Source organism: Pan paniscus, chromosome 3 (assembly GCF_029289425.2).
Source record: "Pan paniscus chromosome 3, NHGRI_mPanPan1-v2.0_pri, whole genome shotgun sequence".
Taxonomy (NCBI): Eukaryota; Metazoa; Chordata; class Mammalia; order Primates; family Hominidae; genus Pan; species Pan paniscus.
Window position 1 is genome coordinate 162,820,175 of NC_073252.2, and position 17,349 is coordinate 162,837,523.

The window sequence follows — 17,349 nt, forward strand, 5'->3', positions numbered from 1 at the left end:
ATTTTTAGTAGAAATGGGGTTTCTCCATGTTGGTCAGGCTGGTCTCGAACTCCTGACCTCAAGTGATCTGCCTGCCTCGGCCTCCCAAAGTGCTGGTATTACAGGCAGGAGCCACCACGCCCAGCCAGAAGATTCTATTTGTTAAGAAAAAGAATATCCTGGGACAATAATAAGCAAAGGACTTGAATATACATGTCATAAAAGATTTATAAAAGACCATATAATTTGGAAAAAATGTTTAACACTTCATTAGTATCCAAAGAAATACAATTTGAAACAATGACACACTCATCAGATGGGTCAAGACTTAAATAAGGTAACACCCACTATTGGTAAGGGTATGGAGACCAGGTGAGCTGGCTCATGCCTATAATCCCAGCATTTTGGGAGGCCAAAGCAGGTGGATCACCTGAGGTAAGGAATTCAAGATCAGCCTGGCCAACATGGTGAATCCCCGTCTCTACTAGAAATATAATTTTTTTTCTTTTCTTTCTTTCTTTTTTTTTTTTTGTGATGGAGTCTCGCTCTGCTCTGTCGCCAGGCTGGAGTGCAGTGGCACCATCTTGGCTCACTGCAATCTCTGCCTCCCAGGCTCAAGCAATTCTCCTGCCTCAGCCTCCTGAGTAGCTGGGATTACAGGCGCACACCACCACACCCAGCTAATGTTGCTAATATTTTTGTATTTTTTGTAGAGATAGGGTTTCACCATGCTGGCCAGGATGGCCTCGATCTGCTGACCTCGTGATCTGTCCGCCTCGGCCTCCCAAAGTGCTGAGATTACAGGTGTGAGCCACCGTGCCCAGCCGAAATACAAAATTTTTAGTATTTTTTTTTTTTTTTTTTTGAGATGGAGGCTGCTCTGTGGCCCAGGCTAGAGTACAGTGGCGTGATCTTGCCTCACTGCAACCTCCACCTGCTGGGTTCAAGCAATTCTCCTGCCTTAGCCTCCAGAGTAGCTGGGATTACAGGCACCCTGCACCACACCCGGCTGATATTTGTATTCTTAGTAGAGATGGGGTTTCACCATCTTGGCCAGGCTGGTCTCTAACTCCTGACCTTGTGATCCACCCACCTTGGCCTCCCAAAGTGCTGGGATTACAGGCGTAAGCTACCACACCCGGCCCAAATTTTTTATATTTTTGTACTAAAAAATAGTGGCATGCATCTGTAGTACTAGCTACTTGGGAGGCTGAGGCAGGAGAATTGCTTGAACCCGGTAGAAGGAGGTTGCAGTGAGCCCAGATCACACCACTGCACTCCAGCCTGGGAGACAGAGTGAGACTAAAAACAAAAAACAAAACAAAAAAAGTGTACATTGGTATAATCCCTTGGTAGTGAGATTTCAAATAATTGTTTTGCTTTATATTTTTCCATATTGCCATTTTTAAAAAAATGAGCTTTTAACTTTATAATAAGTCGTGATACTGTTGTCATTTGGAATACATATACATACATATATACCTATATCTATCTATATACCTATACACATACATACTTATAATAAAAGGTTTACTATACCTGCCCTAGTTCAGGGCCATATCTTTCTGCCACACATATTTCCTCCATATTGAACTACCATCTGATCCTGCTGAAACTAAAACTGACGTTGTCACTTCCTTGCTTGAAATGCTTCAGAGGATCCCATTATCAACAAGATAAAGTGCAGTCTTCCAGCATAGTATCAAGGCCCTCCAAGCTCTGACCCTGTCTACCTCTCCACCCAGGTCCTGCCTCACACTTTTGGTTCCAGCTATACACAGTGCTTGTGATATTTTGTAGCTATTTGCCTTCCTACTTTACTCATTGTTTTGTCTGGCATTCTTAAAACCCTCTACCCTCCTGCCCCCAGGGTACCCCCTGACGTGGAGCTCCTACAGCACGTTGGGCCTACTGTCATTACTGCACTTAGCACAGAGTCTGGAAATCTATTCCTCGCTCTCTTTAGAATGTAAGCTGCCAACCAGAGTCTTTAATTTTTGTATCCTCAGTGCTAGCACAATTACCAGCCTGGTGAATAGAATGTTTAACATTTAAATTGTTTTGTTCATTTTTCTGTTTTGTTACTTCTTTTTTTTTTTGAGATCGAGTCTAGCTCTGCTGCCCAAGCTGGAATGCAGTGATGCAATTTCAGCTCACTGCAACCTCTGCCTCCTGTGTTCAAGTGATTCTCCTGCCTCAGCCTCCTGAGTAGTTGGGATTACAGATGCGTGCCACCATGCCTGGCTTATTTTGTATTTTTAGTAAAGATGGGGTTTTACTATGTTGGCCAGGCTGGTCTTGAGCTCCTAACCTCAGGTGATCCACCTGCCTCAGCCTCCCGAAGTGCTGGGATTACAGGCGTGAGCCACTGCATCAGCTGTTTTGCTACTTCTGATACTTAGTTTCATTTTCATTTATTGTTTGAAATGTTCATCATTGCATTCAGAAAAATGTTGATGATTATACAACAAACATGTTGATGATTACATAAGAACATAGGCACCCTAACTTTTTAACTACACTGTTCCTTGTAAACCAAAGTTCATCCTATAAATCTCAGATACTGACTATAGATCCAAATTAAATTTTAAAAATAAATAAGAGTTAATCATCTACCACTGGTGTTCCCTTTTGAAAAGAAAAACAACTGAAGGCAAAATTTATAGGCTCTTCCAGAACAGAGAAACAGATTTCTAGAGAAGGCAATGGCTTTGAGATACATACACTTATTAAAAAGAAAGGAAGGCCGGGCACAGTGGCTCATGCCTGTAATCCCAACACTTTGGGAGGCCAAGGAGGGCGGATCAAAAGGTCAGGAGTTTGAGACCAGCCTGGCCAGCATGGTGAAACCCCGCCTGTACTAAAAATACAAAAATTAGCCAGGCATGGTGGCATGTGCCTGTAATCCCAGCTACTCAGCAGGCTGAGGTAGGAGAATTTCTTAATCCCGGGAGGCGGAGGTTGCAGTGAGCCGAGATCATGCTACTGCGCTCCAGCCTGGGCAACAGAGCGAGACTCCGTCTGAAAAAAAAAGAAAGAAAGAAAGAAAGGCACCATTGCACTCCAGTCTCGGCGACAGGGTGAGACTCTGTCTCAAAAACAACAACAACAACAAAAAAAAACCCCAAAAAACAAAAAAAAACGGAAGGGAGAAAGGAAATTTTAAAAATACAATTTGGCTTTAGTTTGTGAATGTTGTGTGCAGGTGACACACCATCTTTTTTTTTTTTTTTTTTGACAGACAGTGTCTCATTGTTGCCCAGGCTGGTCTCAAACTCCTGGCCTCGAGTGATCCTCCTGCCTCAGCCTCCCAAAGTACTAAGATTACAGGCATGAGCAACTGCTCCCAGCCATACACAATCATCTTTATCTTAGTAGAAAACTTTTAGAATGCCCCGGCAATGCTGTATCTAAAAGAAACAGGTATTTGCCCTCCATAAATCAAATAGATGTGGCCAAATCAATATATCCCTTGCCTATATAGTTATATCGAACACATCCCTATATGGTTACATATCAAATATTGAATATTCAGCTAATGATCAAAAAAGATTAACACAGTCACAAATATCCCCTCCCCTCATATTCAGCCTTCAACCAAAAGTCTTTCTAAGGCAGCATATAACAGTGCTAACAGCAAATTGACAAATTAGAGGGGCATACTAGGAAAAATGGAGAAATAATGCCATTTGCTCTGAAAAATACTTCATTTTTATCTTCAGAATCAGATGTTTAATATCTGCATATAACTTAATATGCATTTCTTCCATTACAATTTTTAAGTATAATCCAAGGCTTTAAAAGGTATCTTTTTTTTACAGTAATTTAAAATTATAGAAGATGCCTTTCCTATAATTGAAGTTATTGATCAATTGAAGGTATAACCAGACTGAAATATACAGCAACTTCTTGAAGAATGGCAAAAATAAAGTGAAAGTTCTAAATTCTTCTCTGAATTTTTCAGCTATTGCTAATGGAAGGTGCTGCCAATATAATAGGCAACACAGGTTTGTCTAACACAGGTCGGTCTAACACTGGTCCAAGTAATCAATCATCATATCTTATTTCTTTTCTTTTTCTTTTTTTTTTTTTTTGAGACGGAGTCTCGCTCTGTCGCCCAGGCTGGAGTGCAGTGGCGTGATCTCGGCTCACTGCAAGCTCCGCCTCCCGGGTCCACACCATTCTCCTGCCTCAGCCTCCCAGGTGGCTGGGACTACAGGCGCCCGCCACCATGCTCGGCTAATTTTTTTTGTATTTTTAGTAGAGACAGGGTTTCACCGTGTTAGCCAGGATGGTCTCGATTTCCTGACCTCATGATCCGCCGTGCCCGGCCCTTATTACTTAAGAATAGAAAACTGTAGGAGTTTGCATAGTAGATCACCTGGTGAGACCTCAGTCCTATGGTGAGAAAAATTCTCTATAAAAGCTATATGGTTCATGATGTCATCCAACACCACATAAGCATATAAAATACATGATAAGGCTCTCCAGGAAAAAACATTCACAAGAAATAATGACTTCTTTCATCAGCTTAAAAGTGGGAAGAACTTATTTGATTAAAACCCCGTTTAAAATCGATTGTCTTGTTAGACTTCCCCTATCCATAATGAAATCATTACAGGGTTCTAATGTCAGGTGGAAAAGTGTTGACTATGGAGTTCTTTAGCCTCTGATCCTAGGATAAACCAAGCAGTTAAATAATTTCCAAAAGTACAAAACAGACATTCCCCTCAAGTTATCCGGGCTTCTACAGGTACTTTTCAAATGACCCATAAGCCACAGAAGTCAGAACCAAATTCAGGTTTCCAACAAACACTGTAAAATGCTATTCAGCAAAAGCTGCAGTTCCCCGTGGCAGCTTGTCAGGTGGTCAGTCAGTCTCAATTACTCTGGGTTCCTCTGCAATTGCTGTCATGACCGTGAGCCTCTCACGTTCTACTTGGCTGACAGCCCAGGTCTGAGGAAGTGAGAGCCAACAATCGCTTACTCAGCAGCGCATTGTGTCGCTTCAGGTATTCAATGGTGTCTCCTTGCTTTTCAACAATTTCTTCTAGGCTTGAAATAGTTCTGCAAATAATCAAGATATAAATGGGTTACACATATTCACCAATACTCATTAGTGTCTTTGCAAATGAGTACCTACTAGTTTTTAGTAAAGCATATTGTATTTGTCACCTTTTCTTAGATGTCAGAAGCCAGGGTAATATTGCCAAATAAGATTATTTTCATAAATCATTTTAGTAACTTCTACTCTTGAAATAAATTTAAAATGCTATAAACTTTCACACCTCTATGTTTTAAAAAAGGCCATCATTGCTTTAAGAAGGATCCTAATTTGTTAGAGTAAGATAATTGAGTATAAGTAATCAACTTAAATGGCGTTTAAAGATAAATAAAGGCAAAATTCATTCAATATCAGATGACGATTAAAATAGACTACTCTGACCATGGGAAACAATTTTTTAAATGTATGGCATTTGTTTATTTTTGCATTTCTCCTTTTTTCTCCCATACCACAAAAATGTACCTTTTTGCACCTGACACAAATAAAAATATTATATAAGTATATAAAACAAACAAAAAAAATCTAACTCCTTCCTACACTACTGCCCCAACCCACTTTGGTCTCACTGCTCAGAAGTAATAGCTATAAAGTGTTTTTAATTTCCTTCCACTAATTTAAGATATTAGTACTAGGAATAGTGATGATGATAATGATAATGACAATAATATGCCAGATGAATTTTAATGTTGACTAAAAATTGCCTATTCAAGAAATAAAATGTTATTGGATGTGTTTTACTCAGATATTCTATATGTGCTAAAAGGGAACTATTTCAAGGGATGGTAAGTGAGAAATTCAGCATGAAAAATATCACATGGGAATGGTCCCATGTGAACAAAAAAGATTTATTCTTAGAAATAAATAGTTATGCTTATAAATAATGTGGTTACAGGAATGGGCTATGTAACCACATTACTATTATTATTTTTTGAGACAGAGTCTAGCTCTGTTGCCCAGGCTGGAGTGCAGTGGCATGATCTCTGCTCACTGCAACCTGCACCTCCTGGGTTTAAGCGATTCTCCTGCCTCAGCCTCCCAAGTAGCTGAGATTACAGGCGCCTGCCACCATGCCCAGCTAATTTTTGTATTTTTAGTAGAGACAGGGTTTTACCATGTTGGCCAGGCTGGTTTCAAACTCCTGACCTCAGGTGATCTGCCCGCCTCAGCTTCCCAAAGTGCTGGGATTACAGGTGTGAGCCACCGCGCCCAGCCAATAACCACATTATTTATAAGCATAACATGAAAAAAACTTTGAATATGCTATTATTTATAAGTATATTCGGAAAAAGACTATCTGAATTCTAATCCTGACTTTGTCACCCACAGACTGTGTGAACTTAATAAGTTACCTAAACTCTCTGGTCTTCAGAGGTTAACACAACAAACATTTAGCACTTAATATGTATAAACCACCTAGGAACCTCCCACTCTTTTTTTTTTTTTTTTTCCTGAGCTGGGCTATTCACTGAAAAAATACTCTTTATATAAAGGTTTTCAAGTTATCTTGATGGAACTGAGAAGGGATATGCTCTGAGTAGAGTCAACTCTTGTATATACTGACTTTTTTTTTGAGACCGAGTCTCTATTTTTTTTTTTTTTTGAGACGGAATCTTGCTCTGTTGCCCAGGCTGGAGCACAGTGGTGCAATCTCAGCTCACTGCAAACTCCGCCTCATGGGTTCATGCCATTCTCCTGCCTCAGCCTCCTGAGTAGCTGGGACTATAAGCGCCCATCATCACGCCCGGCTAATTTTTTTTGTGTGTGTATTTTTCAGTAGAGATGGGGTTTCACCGTATTAGCTAGGATGGTCTCGATATCCTGACCCCATGATCCACCCGCCTCGGCCTCCCAAAGTGCTGGGATTACAGGCGTGAGCCACCGCGTCCGGCAGAGACCAAGTCTTGCTCTGTGGCCCAGGCTGGAGTGCAATGGCGCAATCTCGGCTCACTGCAACCTCTGCCTCCCGTGTTCAAGCTATTCTTCTGCCTCAGCCTCTAGGATTACAGGCATGTACCACCATGCCCGGCTAATTTTTGTATTTTTAGTAGAGACAGGGTTTCACCATGTTGACCAGGCTGGTCTCAAACTGCTGACCTCAAGTGATCTGCCCTCCTTGGCCTCCTATAGTGCTGGGATTACAGGCGTGAGCCACCATGACTGACCATCTTCTTTTTTTTTTTTTTTTTCAACACAGAGTCTCACTCCATTGCCCAGGCTGGAGTGCAGTGGCATGATCTCGGCTCACAGCAACCTCCGCCTCCAGGGTTCCCGCGATTCTCCTGCCTCACCCTCCCGAGTAGCTGGGACTACAGGCGTGCACCACCACACCCAGCTAATTTTTATATTTTTAGTAGAGATGGGGTTTCAGCACGTTGACCAGGCTGGTCTTAAACTCCTGACCTCAAGTGATCCACCCGCCTCAGCCTCCCAACGTGCTGGGATTACAGGCCTAAGCCACCACACCCAGACCTGGACATCGTCTATATACAGTAGACTTTCAATTAACATCCCTGTTCCCTGCCCTATGTTCCACTCCTGGGCATCCTATTCATTTCTGAGTTCCAAGTCTCTCTGGGGCTACACAAAAAGAGTGGCTGCCTCCTTGGCTTTATTTCTCCCCGTGTCCTCTAAATGTAGCCTCTCTGCCCTGTGGTATTGTTTACCGCTCCTTCATCTGTATTCTGTAGCCCACACATTTTCAGAAATCACTCAACCATCGATGGTCCCTTTCTCCTCCAGTTTTTCTGCTAGTGTAGGTAGGGTGGTCTTTTTTAATCCTTCACTATCCTTTTGGAAGGATCTGGGGAGGGTGAAGGGATAAACGTGTGGCTAGATTTACCTTCTTTCATTGGAAGTTGATTCAAATTTTCAAACTGAGATGCATTTTCAAAGAAGCATTCCATACAAATTTTAAAAGTAAAAGAGGAATATAAACTGAATTTTTTTTTTTTTTTTGGAACAAAGTTTCACTCTCATTGCCCAGGCTGGAGTGCAATGGCGCGATCTCAGCTCACTGCAACCTCTGCCTCCCGGGTCCAAGCGATTCTCCTGCCTCAGCCTCCTGAGTAGCTGGGATTACAGGTGCGCGCCACCACGCCCGGCTAATTTTTGTATACTCAGTAGAGACAGGGTTTCACCATGCTGACCAGGCTGGTCTGAACTTCTGACCTCAGGTGATGCACCCGCCTCGGCCTCACAAAGTGCTGGGATTACAGGCGTGAGCCACCACGTCCGGCATAAACTGAATTTCATTGCCCCAAAGTTAACCCCATGAGGTGAAGGGAATACATTTTAAAAAGCTTTCCATTAAGTCATAAGAGAGCAATATTAGGTAAACTCTTCAGTGCTCAGGGGGAACAAGATGAAATATGAAAAGGGTCAAGGTCAGGAAGAACAGTCTCTGAATTTAATAAGCCCAAAAGTCAACAAAGAGATAATCAACAATTGATACTAAAGTTATTCCTCTATTTAGGTTAGAATGAAGAAAAAGAGTAAACAAAATAAGAAGGCAGATCTTGGTAAGTGAAAAGTGACAAAAAAAGTTGTATTTTCTAGGGGAAAGAATCTATTTCACTAAAGACACCTCCGTTTTCATAGTTCTGTACGTATTGAGAATTATAGACAGTATAATCCAGGCTTCAAGAAACCGAGGGTAAAGGATTCTAGAACTATCAAGATATCATCAGTTTACACTGTGGGACAGAGATAACGATCCCAAGATGAAGAACCTTGGACTTGCTGCTCATTAAGTGTTTGTTTTTGTTTTTTGTTCTTTTTTCTTTTTATTCATTAAGTATTTATATTCCACACTATAATAAAAAGCAATGTGCATCCTGATTCAACACCGTCACACCTGTGTTGTCACTTCACACCTGTGCCTAACAACAGTTCAGTTTATAAAAGCTAATTTAAAAATGACACTAATTCAAAAATTGGCCTTACTAAAAGCCAATACATTAAACTATATTTATTTCAACAACTGTTTTTAAAAGTATCTCTTTCCTTTATCTATAAAGTTTTTTATTGTTGTTGTTTTGTTTCGAGACAGAGTCTTGCTCTGTTATCCAGGCTGGAGTGCAGTGGCGCAATCTTAGCTCACTGCAACCTCCGCCTCACAGGTTCAAGCGATTCTCCTGCCTCAGCCTCCTGAGTAGCTGGGACTACAGGTGTGCATCACTTTGCCCAGCTAATTTTTGTATATTTAGTAGAGATGGGGTTTCACCATATTGGTCAGGCTGGACTCAAACTCCTGACCTCGTGATCTGCCCACCTCAGCCTCTTAAAAGTGCTAGGATTACAGGCATGAGCCACCGTGCCCAGTCATGTTTTTTTCTTTTTCTTTTTTTAACTAGTACATCAGTAATGGCACTGAGTCCATTTCTTAAGCCCCTAAGTAATACACTTTCTTTTTTTTGTTTGAGATGGAGTCTCGCTCTGTTGCCCAGGCTGGAGCACAGTGGCGCCATCTTGGCTCACTGCAACCTCTGTCTCCCGGGTTCAATCGATTCTCCTGCCTCAGCCTCTCACGTAGCTGGGATTACAGGTATGCGCCACTGTGCCTGGCTAGTTTTTGTATTTTTAGTAGAGATGGGGTTTCATCATGTTGGCCAGGCTGGTCTTGAACTCCTGACCTCAGGTGATCTACCCACCTCGGCCTCCGAAAGTGCTGGGATTACAGGCGTGAGCTGCCCCACCTGGCCCACACTTTCTTTATATATACTGACTATATTCTTATGTCTGTTGCTATCCACTTCAGATGATGTTAAGGAATAACTTGTGTCCCAGATTATATAGATCCAAAAGCAGGATGAGAAGAACCACAGACATGGCCAGGAGTGGTGTAATCATGCCTGTAATCCCAGCACTTTGGGAGGCCGAGGTGGATGGATCACTTGAGGTCAGGAGTTTGAGACCAGCCTGGCCAACATGGTGAAACCTTGTCGCTACTAAAAATACAAAAATTAGCTGGGCATGTATAGTTTTTTACATCTACTTTAGCCCCAAGATCTCCAACAGATATGAATGATATTTTAATTACCATGGAAGTCACTTAGGGAGAGACTGGATAGAAATAAGGGTGGGCAGACCGGGCTGGCTGTTTGGGAGGCTAAAATGGGAGGATTGCTTGAGCCCAGGAGTTTGAGGCCAGCCTGGGCAATACAGAGAGCCTCTATCCCTTAAAAAGAAAATAACAGGCTGGGCGAGGTGGCTCACGCCTGTGATCCCAGCACTTTGGGAGGCTGAGGCGGGCGGATCACCTGAGGTCAGGAGTTCAAGACCAGCCTGACCAACATGGAGAAACCCCATCTCTACTAAAAATACAAAATTAGCCAGGCGTGGTGGTGCATGCCTGTAATCCCAGCTACTGGGAGGCTGAGGCAGGAGAATTGCTTGAAACTGGGAGGTGGAGACTACGGTGAGCCAAGATCATGCCACTGCACTCCAGCCTGGGCAACAAGAGCAAAACTCCATCTCAAAAAAAAAAAAAAAAAGACACCTATAAAAAAAGGTGCTTCAAGGAGGGAGTAACCAGTTAATGATGTCAAAAGCTCTTGAGAGGTTAAATAGGTTGGCTAAGTGGTTAATTTTTTGCATCAAATATATGGCCTATTTAATACATTTACACATCCTGATTTAGACTTGATTTCACCACAGCTGAAAGGAAATAAACAAATCAAACAAATGTAAAAGTACAAATACACAATCATAAATTCCAAGCATCAGAATGGTTTCTAGCTTTCTAGGGGAAAAAACTCAATTATTTTATTCTCACCTAAATCTTACCTGAATCCAGTCTCCGAGGTAATATTGCTGGGGTAAGCATAGATTTTTTCTTCTTCAAGTATATCAGGCTCTGGTTTAGCTTTATTAAATCTCCGGATTTTCACTAAAATAATAAAGTCATTATTAGATCGAATTCTGAAAGACAAGTCTAGTTTCATTTTTTCAAATTATGCTAATTTGCTGTTCTTATTAACGTCCTTGAGTATTTCAAATTCTACTATGTGCCAGGGCTGTTCTAAGCCCTGGGAATATAGGGATTACATTAGTATTGAAATAGCAATAATAGCTGACATTTATTGTGTACTTAGAACACATGAGGCACAGTTTAAATGTTTTACATGGATGCCCTCATTCAGTTCTCATAAACACCTGCATGAAGTGGATGCTCCTCTTACCCCGCAGTGAAGCCCAGAGAAGTTGAGCAACCAGCCAGCCATCTAATTCAGAAATCATGACTTCCTCTGGTCCAGGGGAAAATACAGATAATAATCCTACATTCTAAGACAGTATGGAAAGTACCTTCAATAGAAGCTTGTGCAAGAGGCTTGCACAAGGAGTTGTCAAGCTGCTTTTTGGCCTGGAAAGCAGTGCCTAACTCAACAGGAGGTATCAGAGAGGGGAAAAGAGGATAGAGTTTGAGCCCATCCTTGAGAGAAACACAGGAATTAATCACACAGACTAGGAGAATAAAGAAGGGTGCTTCAGGTGCAGGAGGAGTCTGAACAAATGCTATGGTCTTGAGGAGCTACACGTATGTATGGGTGTGAGGGTGTATGGACAAGGGGTGGGGTTGGGAAGATAGGCAGAGAATGCATCAGGAGTGGCTGGTGTGTCATGCAAGGCATTTACACTTTTTTTTTTTTTTTGAGACGGAGTCTTGCTCTGTCACTCAGGCTGGAGTGCAGTGGCACAACCTTGGCTCACTGCAACCTCTGTCTCTGCCTCCTAGGTTCAAGCAATTCTCCCACCTCAGCCTCCCGACTGGGATTACAGGCGTGCACCACCACACCCAGCTAATTTTTTTGTATTTTCAGTAGAGACGGTGTTTCACCATGTTGGCCAGGCTGTTCTCAAACTCCTGGCCTCAAGTGATCCACCCGCTGCGGCCTCCCAAAGTGCTGGGATTACAGGCGTGAGTCACCAGGCCCGGCCTAAGACATTTAGATTTTATCCTCAGAGCAACTGGCAGTCTTTGAAAGGATCTCACCATCATCCCTGAAGAGCAGGCTAGGTAGAGGCCATTCAAGGAGAACCTTTCAGGCTGGGCGTGGTGGCTCATGTCTGTAATCCCAGCACTTTGGGAGGCCGAGGCGGATAGATGACCTGACATCCGGAGTTTGAGACCAGCCTGGCGAACATGATGAGATGCTGTCTTTACTAAAAACACAAAAATTAGCTGGGTGTGGTGGTAGGCGCCTATAATCCCAGCCACTCAGGAGGCTGAGGCAGGAGAATCGCTTAAACCCAGGAGGCGGAGGTTGCAGTAAGCTGAGATCACGCCATTGCACTCCAGCCTGGGTGACGAGAGTGAAACTCCAACTCAAAAAAAAAAATAAAGAAAATGCCTTTTATGCCACATGAAAACATTAGATTTTTTTTCCTTCAGCTATTAGAAAACTCTGGGCAGGGAAGCTGTTAACAATCAGAGTTAAGTATAAACAAGATCATGTTGGCAGGAATAAGAAATATGAATCAGTGGACAGAGGGAAAGAGACCTGTTATGTGTCTCCTGGATGTAGCCATGCAAGAGATGATGAGTACCTAACCAAGGCAGTGGCAGGGACCAAAGAAAAGAGACAGAGCTGAAAGACAGGTAGACTGAATAAGACTGATGACTGACTGATCACCAATCCTATCCAGTTCTTGGGGAGTGAGGTAGAAGGAAGAAGGTAGATGACTCCTACGTTTCTAGGATTCTGATTTATCAAGTGGATGCAGGCTGGTATTGTTAACTGAGCTAGAAGAGGACGGTTAGGATGGAGGGAAATTTTGAAGAAAATTATGTTCTGTTCAATTCTGATCTTGTTGGTGCCTGTGGGACATGTGGATGAAAACTTCATTAAGCAGATGAATATATAAAATTTGGGGCTGGGTGCGGTGGGTCATGCCTATAATCCCAGCACTTTGGGAGGCCAAGGCGGGCGGATCACCTGAGGTCAGGAGTTAGAGACCATCCTGGCCAACATGACGAAACCCCATCTCTATTAAAGTGCTAGCCTCCTAAAGTGCTAGGATTACAGACATGAGCCACTGTGCGTGGCCTATTTCTTAATTTTTAATTTTAAATGGCAAGCTGACATTTCAGCTGCCTTCAGAGAAGCAAAAGTTTGTGGATGTTTTTGTTGTTGTTGTTTTAGGAGACAGGGTCTTACTCTGTCACCCAGGCTGGAGTGCAGGCACGTGATCTTGGCTCACTGCAACCTCTGTCTCCCAGGCTCTAGTGATCCTCCCACGTCAGCCTCCCGAGGGGCTGGGACCACATTTGTGCACCACCATACCTGGCTAATTTTTTGTATTTTTTGTAGAGATGGAGTTTCATCATGTTGTCCAGGCTGGTCTTGAACTCCAGAGCTCAAGTGATCCTCCTGCCTCATCCTCCCAAAGAGCTGGGATTACAGGCTTGAGCCACCATTCCCAGCCCAAAAAGTTTGTGTCTTGTTTTAATGGAAAAGTTTCACTTGCGTTAACAAAAATTTATTAATGACACAATCTTAAAAGAATGGGGTCTCACTGGTGGTGGCTGTACCTTCCTGCTGGTTTGAAATTAAAGAAGTCTGCATGTGGTCACCACTCAGATACACAGAGAACTTCCTTGTCGCTAATGGGCTATACTTTAAACTGGGAGGAAAGGAAGCAGTTCGAGGTTCCTATAAGAACAGGCTCATTGTAATTCTCACCTGTGTAAATGAGGAGACATATCAGGGAACAGATGAGTTCCAGTGCCAAGATGGCCAGAATGAGGTCAAGATACAATCTGCCAGGCTCTGGGAAGGAGTGCTGCATGCATAGTATGAGGAGAAGCACTGTGTTGCCTGAGGAGGAGAAACATAAAACACAGCATGTGATGAGAAAGACATATATGGTCTTTGTCCAATAGATAGTTGGTCTTTGTCTGGTTCCTTACACAGAGCTCCTAAAACACTTGTAATTTCCTGAGTGATCAGAGCCTTCAGAAATGAAGATCCAGGCCAGGTGCAGTGGCTCACACCTGTAATTTCAGCATTTTGGGAAGTCAAGACAAGAGGATTGCTTGAGCCCAGGTGGTCGAGACCAGCTTAGGCAACATAGCAAGACCCCATCTCTACAAAAAAATATAAAAAATTAGCCAGGCATGGTGGCACACATCTGTAGTTCCAGCTACCTGGGAGGCTAAGGTGGGAGGATTGCTTGAGCCTGGGAGGTTGAGGCTGCAGTGAGCTGAGGTCGTGCCACCGCACTCCAGCCTGGGCAACAGAGCAAGACCCTATTGCAAAAAAAAAAAAAAAAAAAAAAAAAAGAAAAGAAATGAAAGACCCAGAGAAAACTATTCTTATGCTTAGGTTTGATGAAGAATGGACAGCCATGTAGAAATGTGAGTGGACAAAGTATGATCTACTGGGAATAGACTGAAGGGGCAAACCCAGCAAGGCCTGTCTATTCAGGTTCTTCTCGGCCTCTCTGTGTAGACTCCTCACCCCCAACCCTCCTGCCATATAGGGCAGGACCCCTCTGAAATAAGGGTCTTCAAGGGAAAAGGGTAAAGGGAGAAAGTGTTCTTTTTTTTTTTTTGGAGACGGAGTCTCGCTCTGTCGCCCAGGCTGGAGTGCAGTGGCGCTATCTCGGCTCACTGCAAGCTCCGCCTCCCGGGTTCATGCCATTCTTCTGCCTCAGCCTCCCAAGTAGCTGGGACTACAGGCGCCCGCCACCATGCCCGGCTAATTTTTAAAATATTTTTAGTAGAGACAGGGTTTCACCGTGTTAGCCAGGATAGTCTTGATCTCCTGACCTTGTCATCTGCCCACCTCGGCCTCCCAAAGTGCTAGGATTACAGGCGTGAGCCACCGCGCCCAGCAGAAAGTGACCTTTCTAGATTTTATGGCCTGCTTTGGGAGAGAGGAATCTAGTTTCTATGGCCTGCCTTTGGGAAGAAGAGTTCTGGTTTCTATGACTGGCCAGGGGAGAAAGAAGGACAAGAAACAGGAGGGCAGGAAGGCAGAGAGACTTTGCTTCTGAGCCCCTCCCAATCTCCTTTAGTTTGGAGTACTCAGCATGCCAAAGCCCTGCACTTTGGAGTACGGTGTTCTGAATCCCAACAAGTATATTTGGTTTTTGTATAGAGTTCCTAAAACCCTTGGAATTTCCTGATAGAAGTGTCTTTTAGGCCAGGCGTGGTGGCTCACGCCTGTAATCCCAACACTTTGGGAGGCCAAGGTGGGCAGATCACCTGAGGTTGGGAGTTCGAGACCAGCCTGACCAACATGAAGAAACCCCATCTCTACTAAAAATACAAAATTAGCTGGGCGTGCTGGTGTATGCCCGTAATCCTAGCTACTTGGGAGGCTGAGGCAGGAGAATCACTTGAACCCGGGAGGTTGCGGTGAGCCAAGATCGTGGCACTGCACTCCAGCCTGGGCAACAAGAGTGAAACTCCGTCTCAAAAAAAAAAAAAAAACCCAAAAAGGCATGGTGGCAGGACATGCCTGTAGTCCCATCCACTTGAGAGTTTGAGGTGGAAGAATTGCTTGAACCCAGGAGGCAGAGTTTGCAGTGAGCTGAGATCACACCACTGCACTCCAGCCTGGTGACAGAGTGAGACTCCATTTCAAAAAAAAAAAAAATCTATTGAACAATGAGTTCTGACAAACTTCTGGGTTGCCAGGAGGGTGGTGCACCCCAACTCCATGTGGACAGAAGCTCCTGTACTTGGGACCCTGCTGGATCTCATGCAATGTACCTCTTCATCTGGCTGTTCATCTATCTCCTTTACAACAAACCATAAAACATAAAAGTGTTTCCCTGAGTTTTGTGAACCATTCTAGCAAATTACAGAACTCAAGAAGAGAGGGGCCAGGTGTGGTGGCTCACACCTGTAATCCCAACACTTTGGGAGGCTGAGGCAGGTGGATCACTTGAGGTCAGGAGTTCAAGAGCAGTATGGCCAATATGGCGAAACCCTGTCTCCACTAAAAATACAAAAACTAGCCGGTGTGGTGGTGCACATCTGTAATCCCAGCTATTTGGGAGGCTGACGCAGGAGAATCACTTGATCCTGGAAGGCAGAGGTTGCAGTGAGCTGAGATCGTGCCACTGCACTCCAGACTCCAGACTGGACGACAGAGAGACTCTGTCTCAAAAAAAAAAAAAAAAAAAAGAGGTCATAGAAACCCTAGTATATAGCTGGTAGGTCAGAAGTATGGGAAGCATAGCGGCCAGGCGCGGTGGCTCAAGCCTGTAATCCCAGCACTTTGGGAGGCCAAGGCGGGCGGATCACAAGGTCAGGAGATTGAGACCATCCTGGCTAACACAGTGAAACCCCGTCTCTACTAAAAATATGAAAAAAAATTAGCCAGGCATGGTGGCGGGCACCTGTAGTCTCAGCTACTCAGGAGGCTGAGGCAGGAGAATGGCGTGAACCCGGGAGGCGGAGCTTGCAGTGAGCCGAGATAGCGCCACTGCACTCCAGCCTGGGTGACAGAGTGAGACTCCATTTCAAAAAAAAAAAAAAAAAATACAGAAGTATGGGAAGCATGGTCTTTCAATTGACATCTGAAATAGGGAGAGTCTTGTGGGATTGAGCCCTTTAATTTGTGGGATCTAAGACTATCTGAGGATAGATGGTGCTATAATTGGATTAAGTTGAAGGACACCCAGGTGGTTTCTGCTGAAGAACTGAATTAAACTGTTGTAGGGAAAACTCCACACATCTAGTTTAGTAAGAAGTGTTCTGTGTAGGAATGTAGAAAAGCAGTTTTTTCAGACAACATGTTAGAGCTCAGCACTGACACCCACAAGGGCATACCCACACACAAAACTATTTATTCTTAGCAGCAAAGGAAGTTAAAGGATAAAAACAAAATACTGCTAAATTTGGGGGAAAATGGAAAAAAAAGTCTACACATCTAAGAGTTAATAATGGCCCATAATACAACTATATAAAAACCTGGACTTTCTTAAAAACTTAGGAATGATTTTTTGCTTTATAGAATTATTGACAATTACTTCCTTTAGGTACCCAATGCAAGTAAAAAGTGATGCCATTTTTAGAAGTTTGCATTTAAGACACAAAAAAGAAAAAAAAAGTTTCCATTAGACCAGTTCTTCAGGACCCACATGGTGGGAATCCTAGGAGCCCATTCTGGTCACCTGGTACAGCAACAGCAGAACTAAAGAATGATTAAGAGTATGCCCATGAACCAGACTACCTGGATGAAAATCCAGGACAAGTTACCTAGTATCTCTGCTCTTCGGTGTCCCCATCTAAAAAATGGGGATAACAGTACCTTTCTCACAATGCTGTTCTTTCTTAATGCTGTTCTTTTATT

The 17,349-nt window shown here is 43.4% G+C and overlaps 1 protein-coding gene across 3 annotated transcripts in view; it reads right to left on the bottom strand.

Annotated features, from left to right (window-relative positions):
• Positions 1–189: 189 nt before the first annotated feature.
• The window catches only part of TMEM192 (transmembrane protein 192), a 37,962-nt gene continuing 20,802 nt past the window's right edge, over positions 190–17,349 (bottom strand). The window contains exons 4-6 of one of the 3 annotated variants that reach the window (XM_034959367.3): positions 13,726–13,860; positions 10,829–10,931; positions 190–5,046 (exon numbers count right to left, since the gene is read on the bottom strand). In XM_034959367.3, the coding sequence (XP_034815258.3) occupies positions 4,908–5,046; positions 10,829–10,931; positions 13,726–13,860 (377 nt within the window). In that variant the 3' untranslated portion in view covers positions 190–4,907. Of the gene's footprint in view, positions 5,047–10,817; positions 10,932–13,725; positions 13,861–17,349 lie in introns of all 3 variants that reach the window. The other 2 variants (XM_034959368.3, XM_034959370.3) reach the window with 2 other exon arrangements.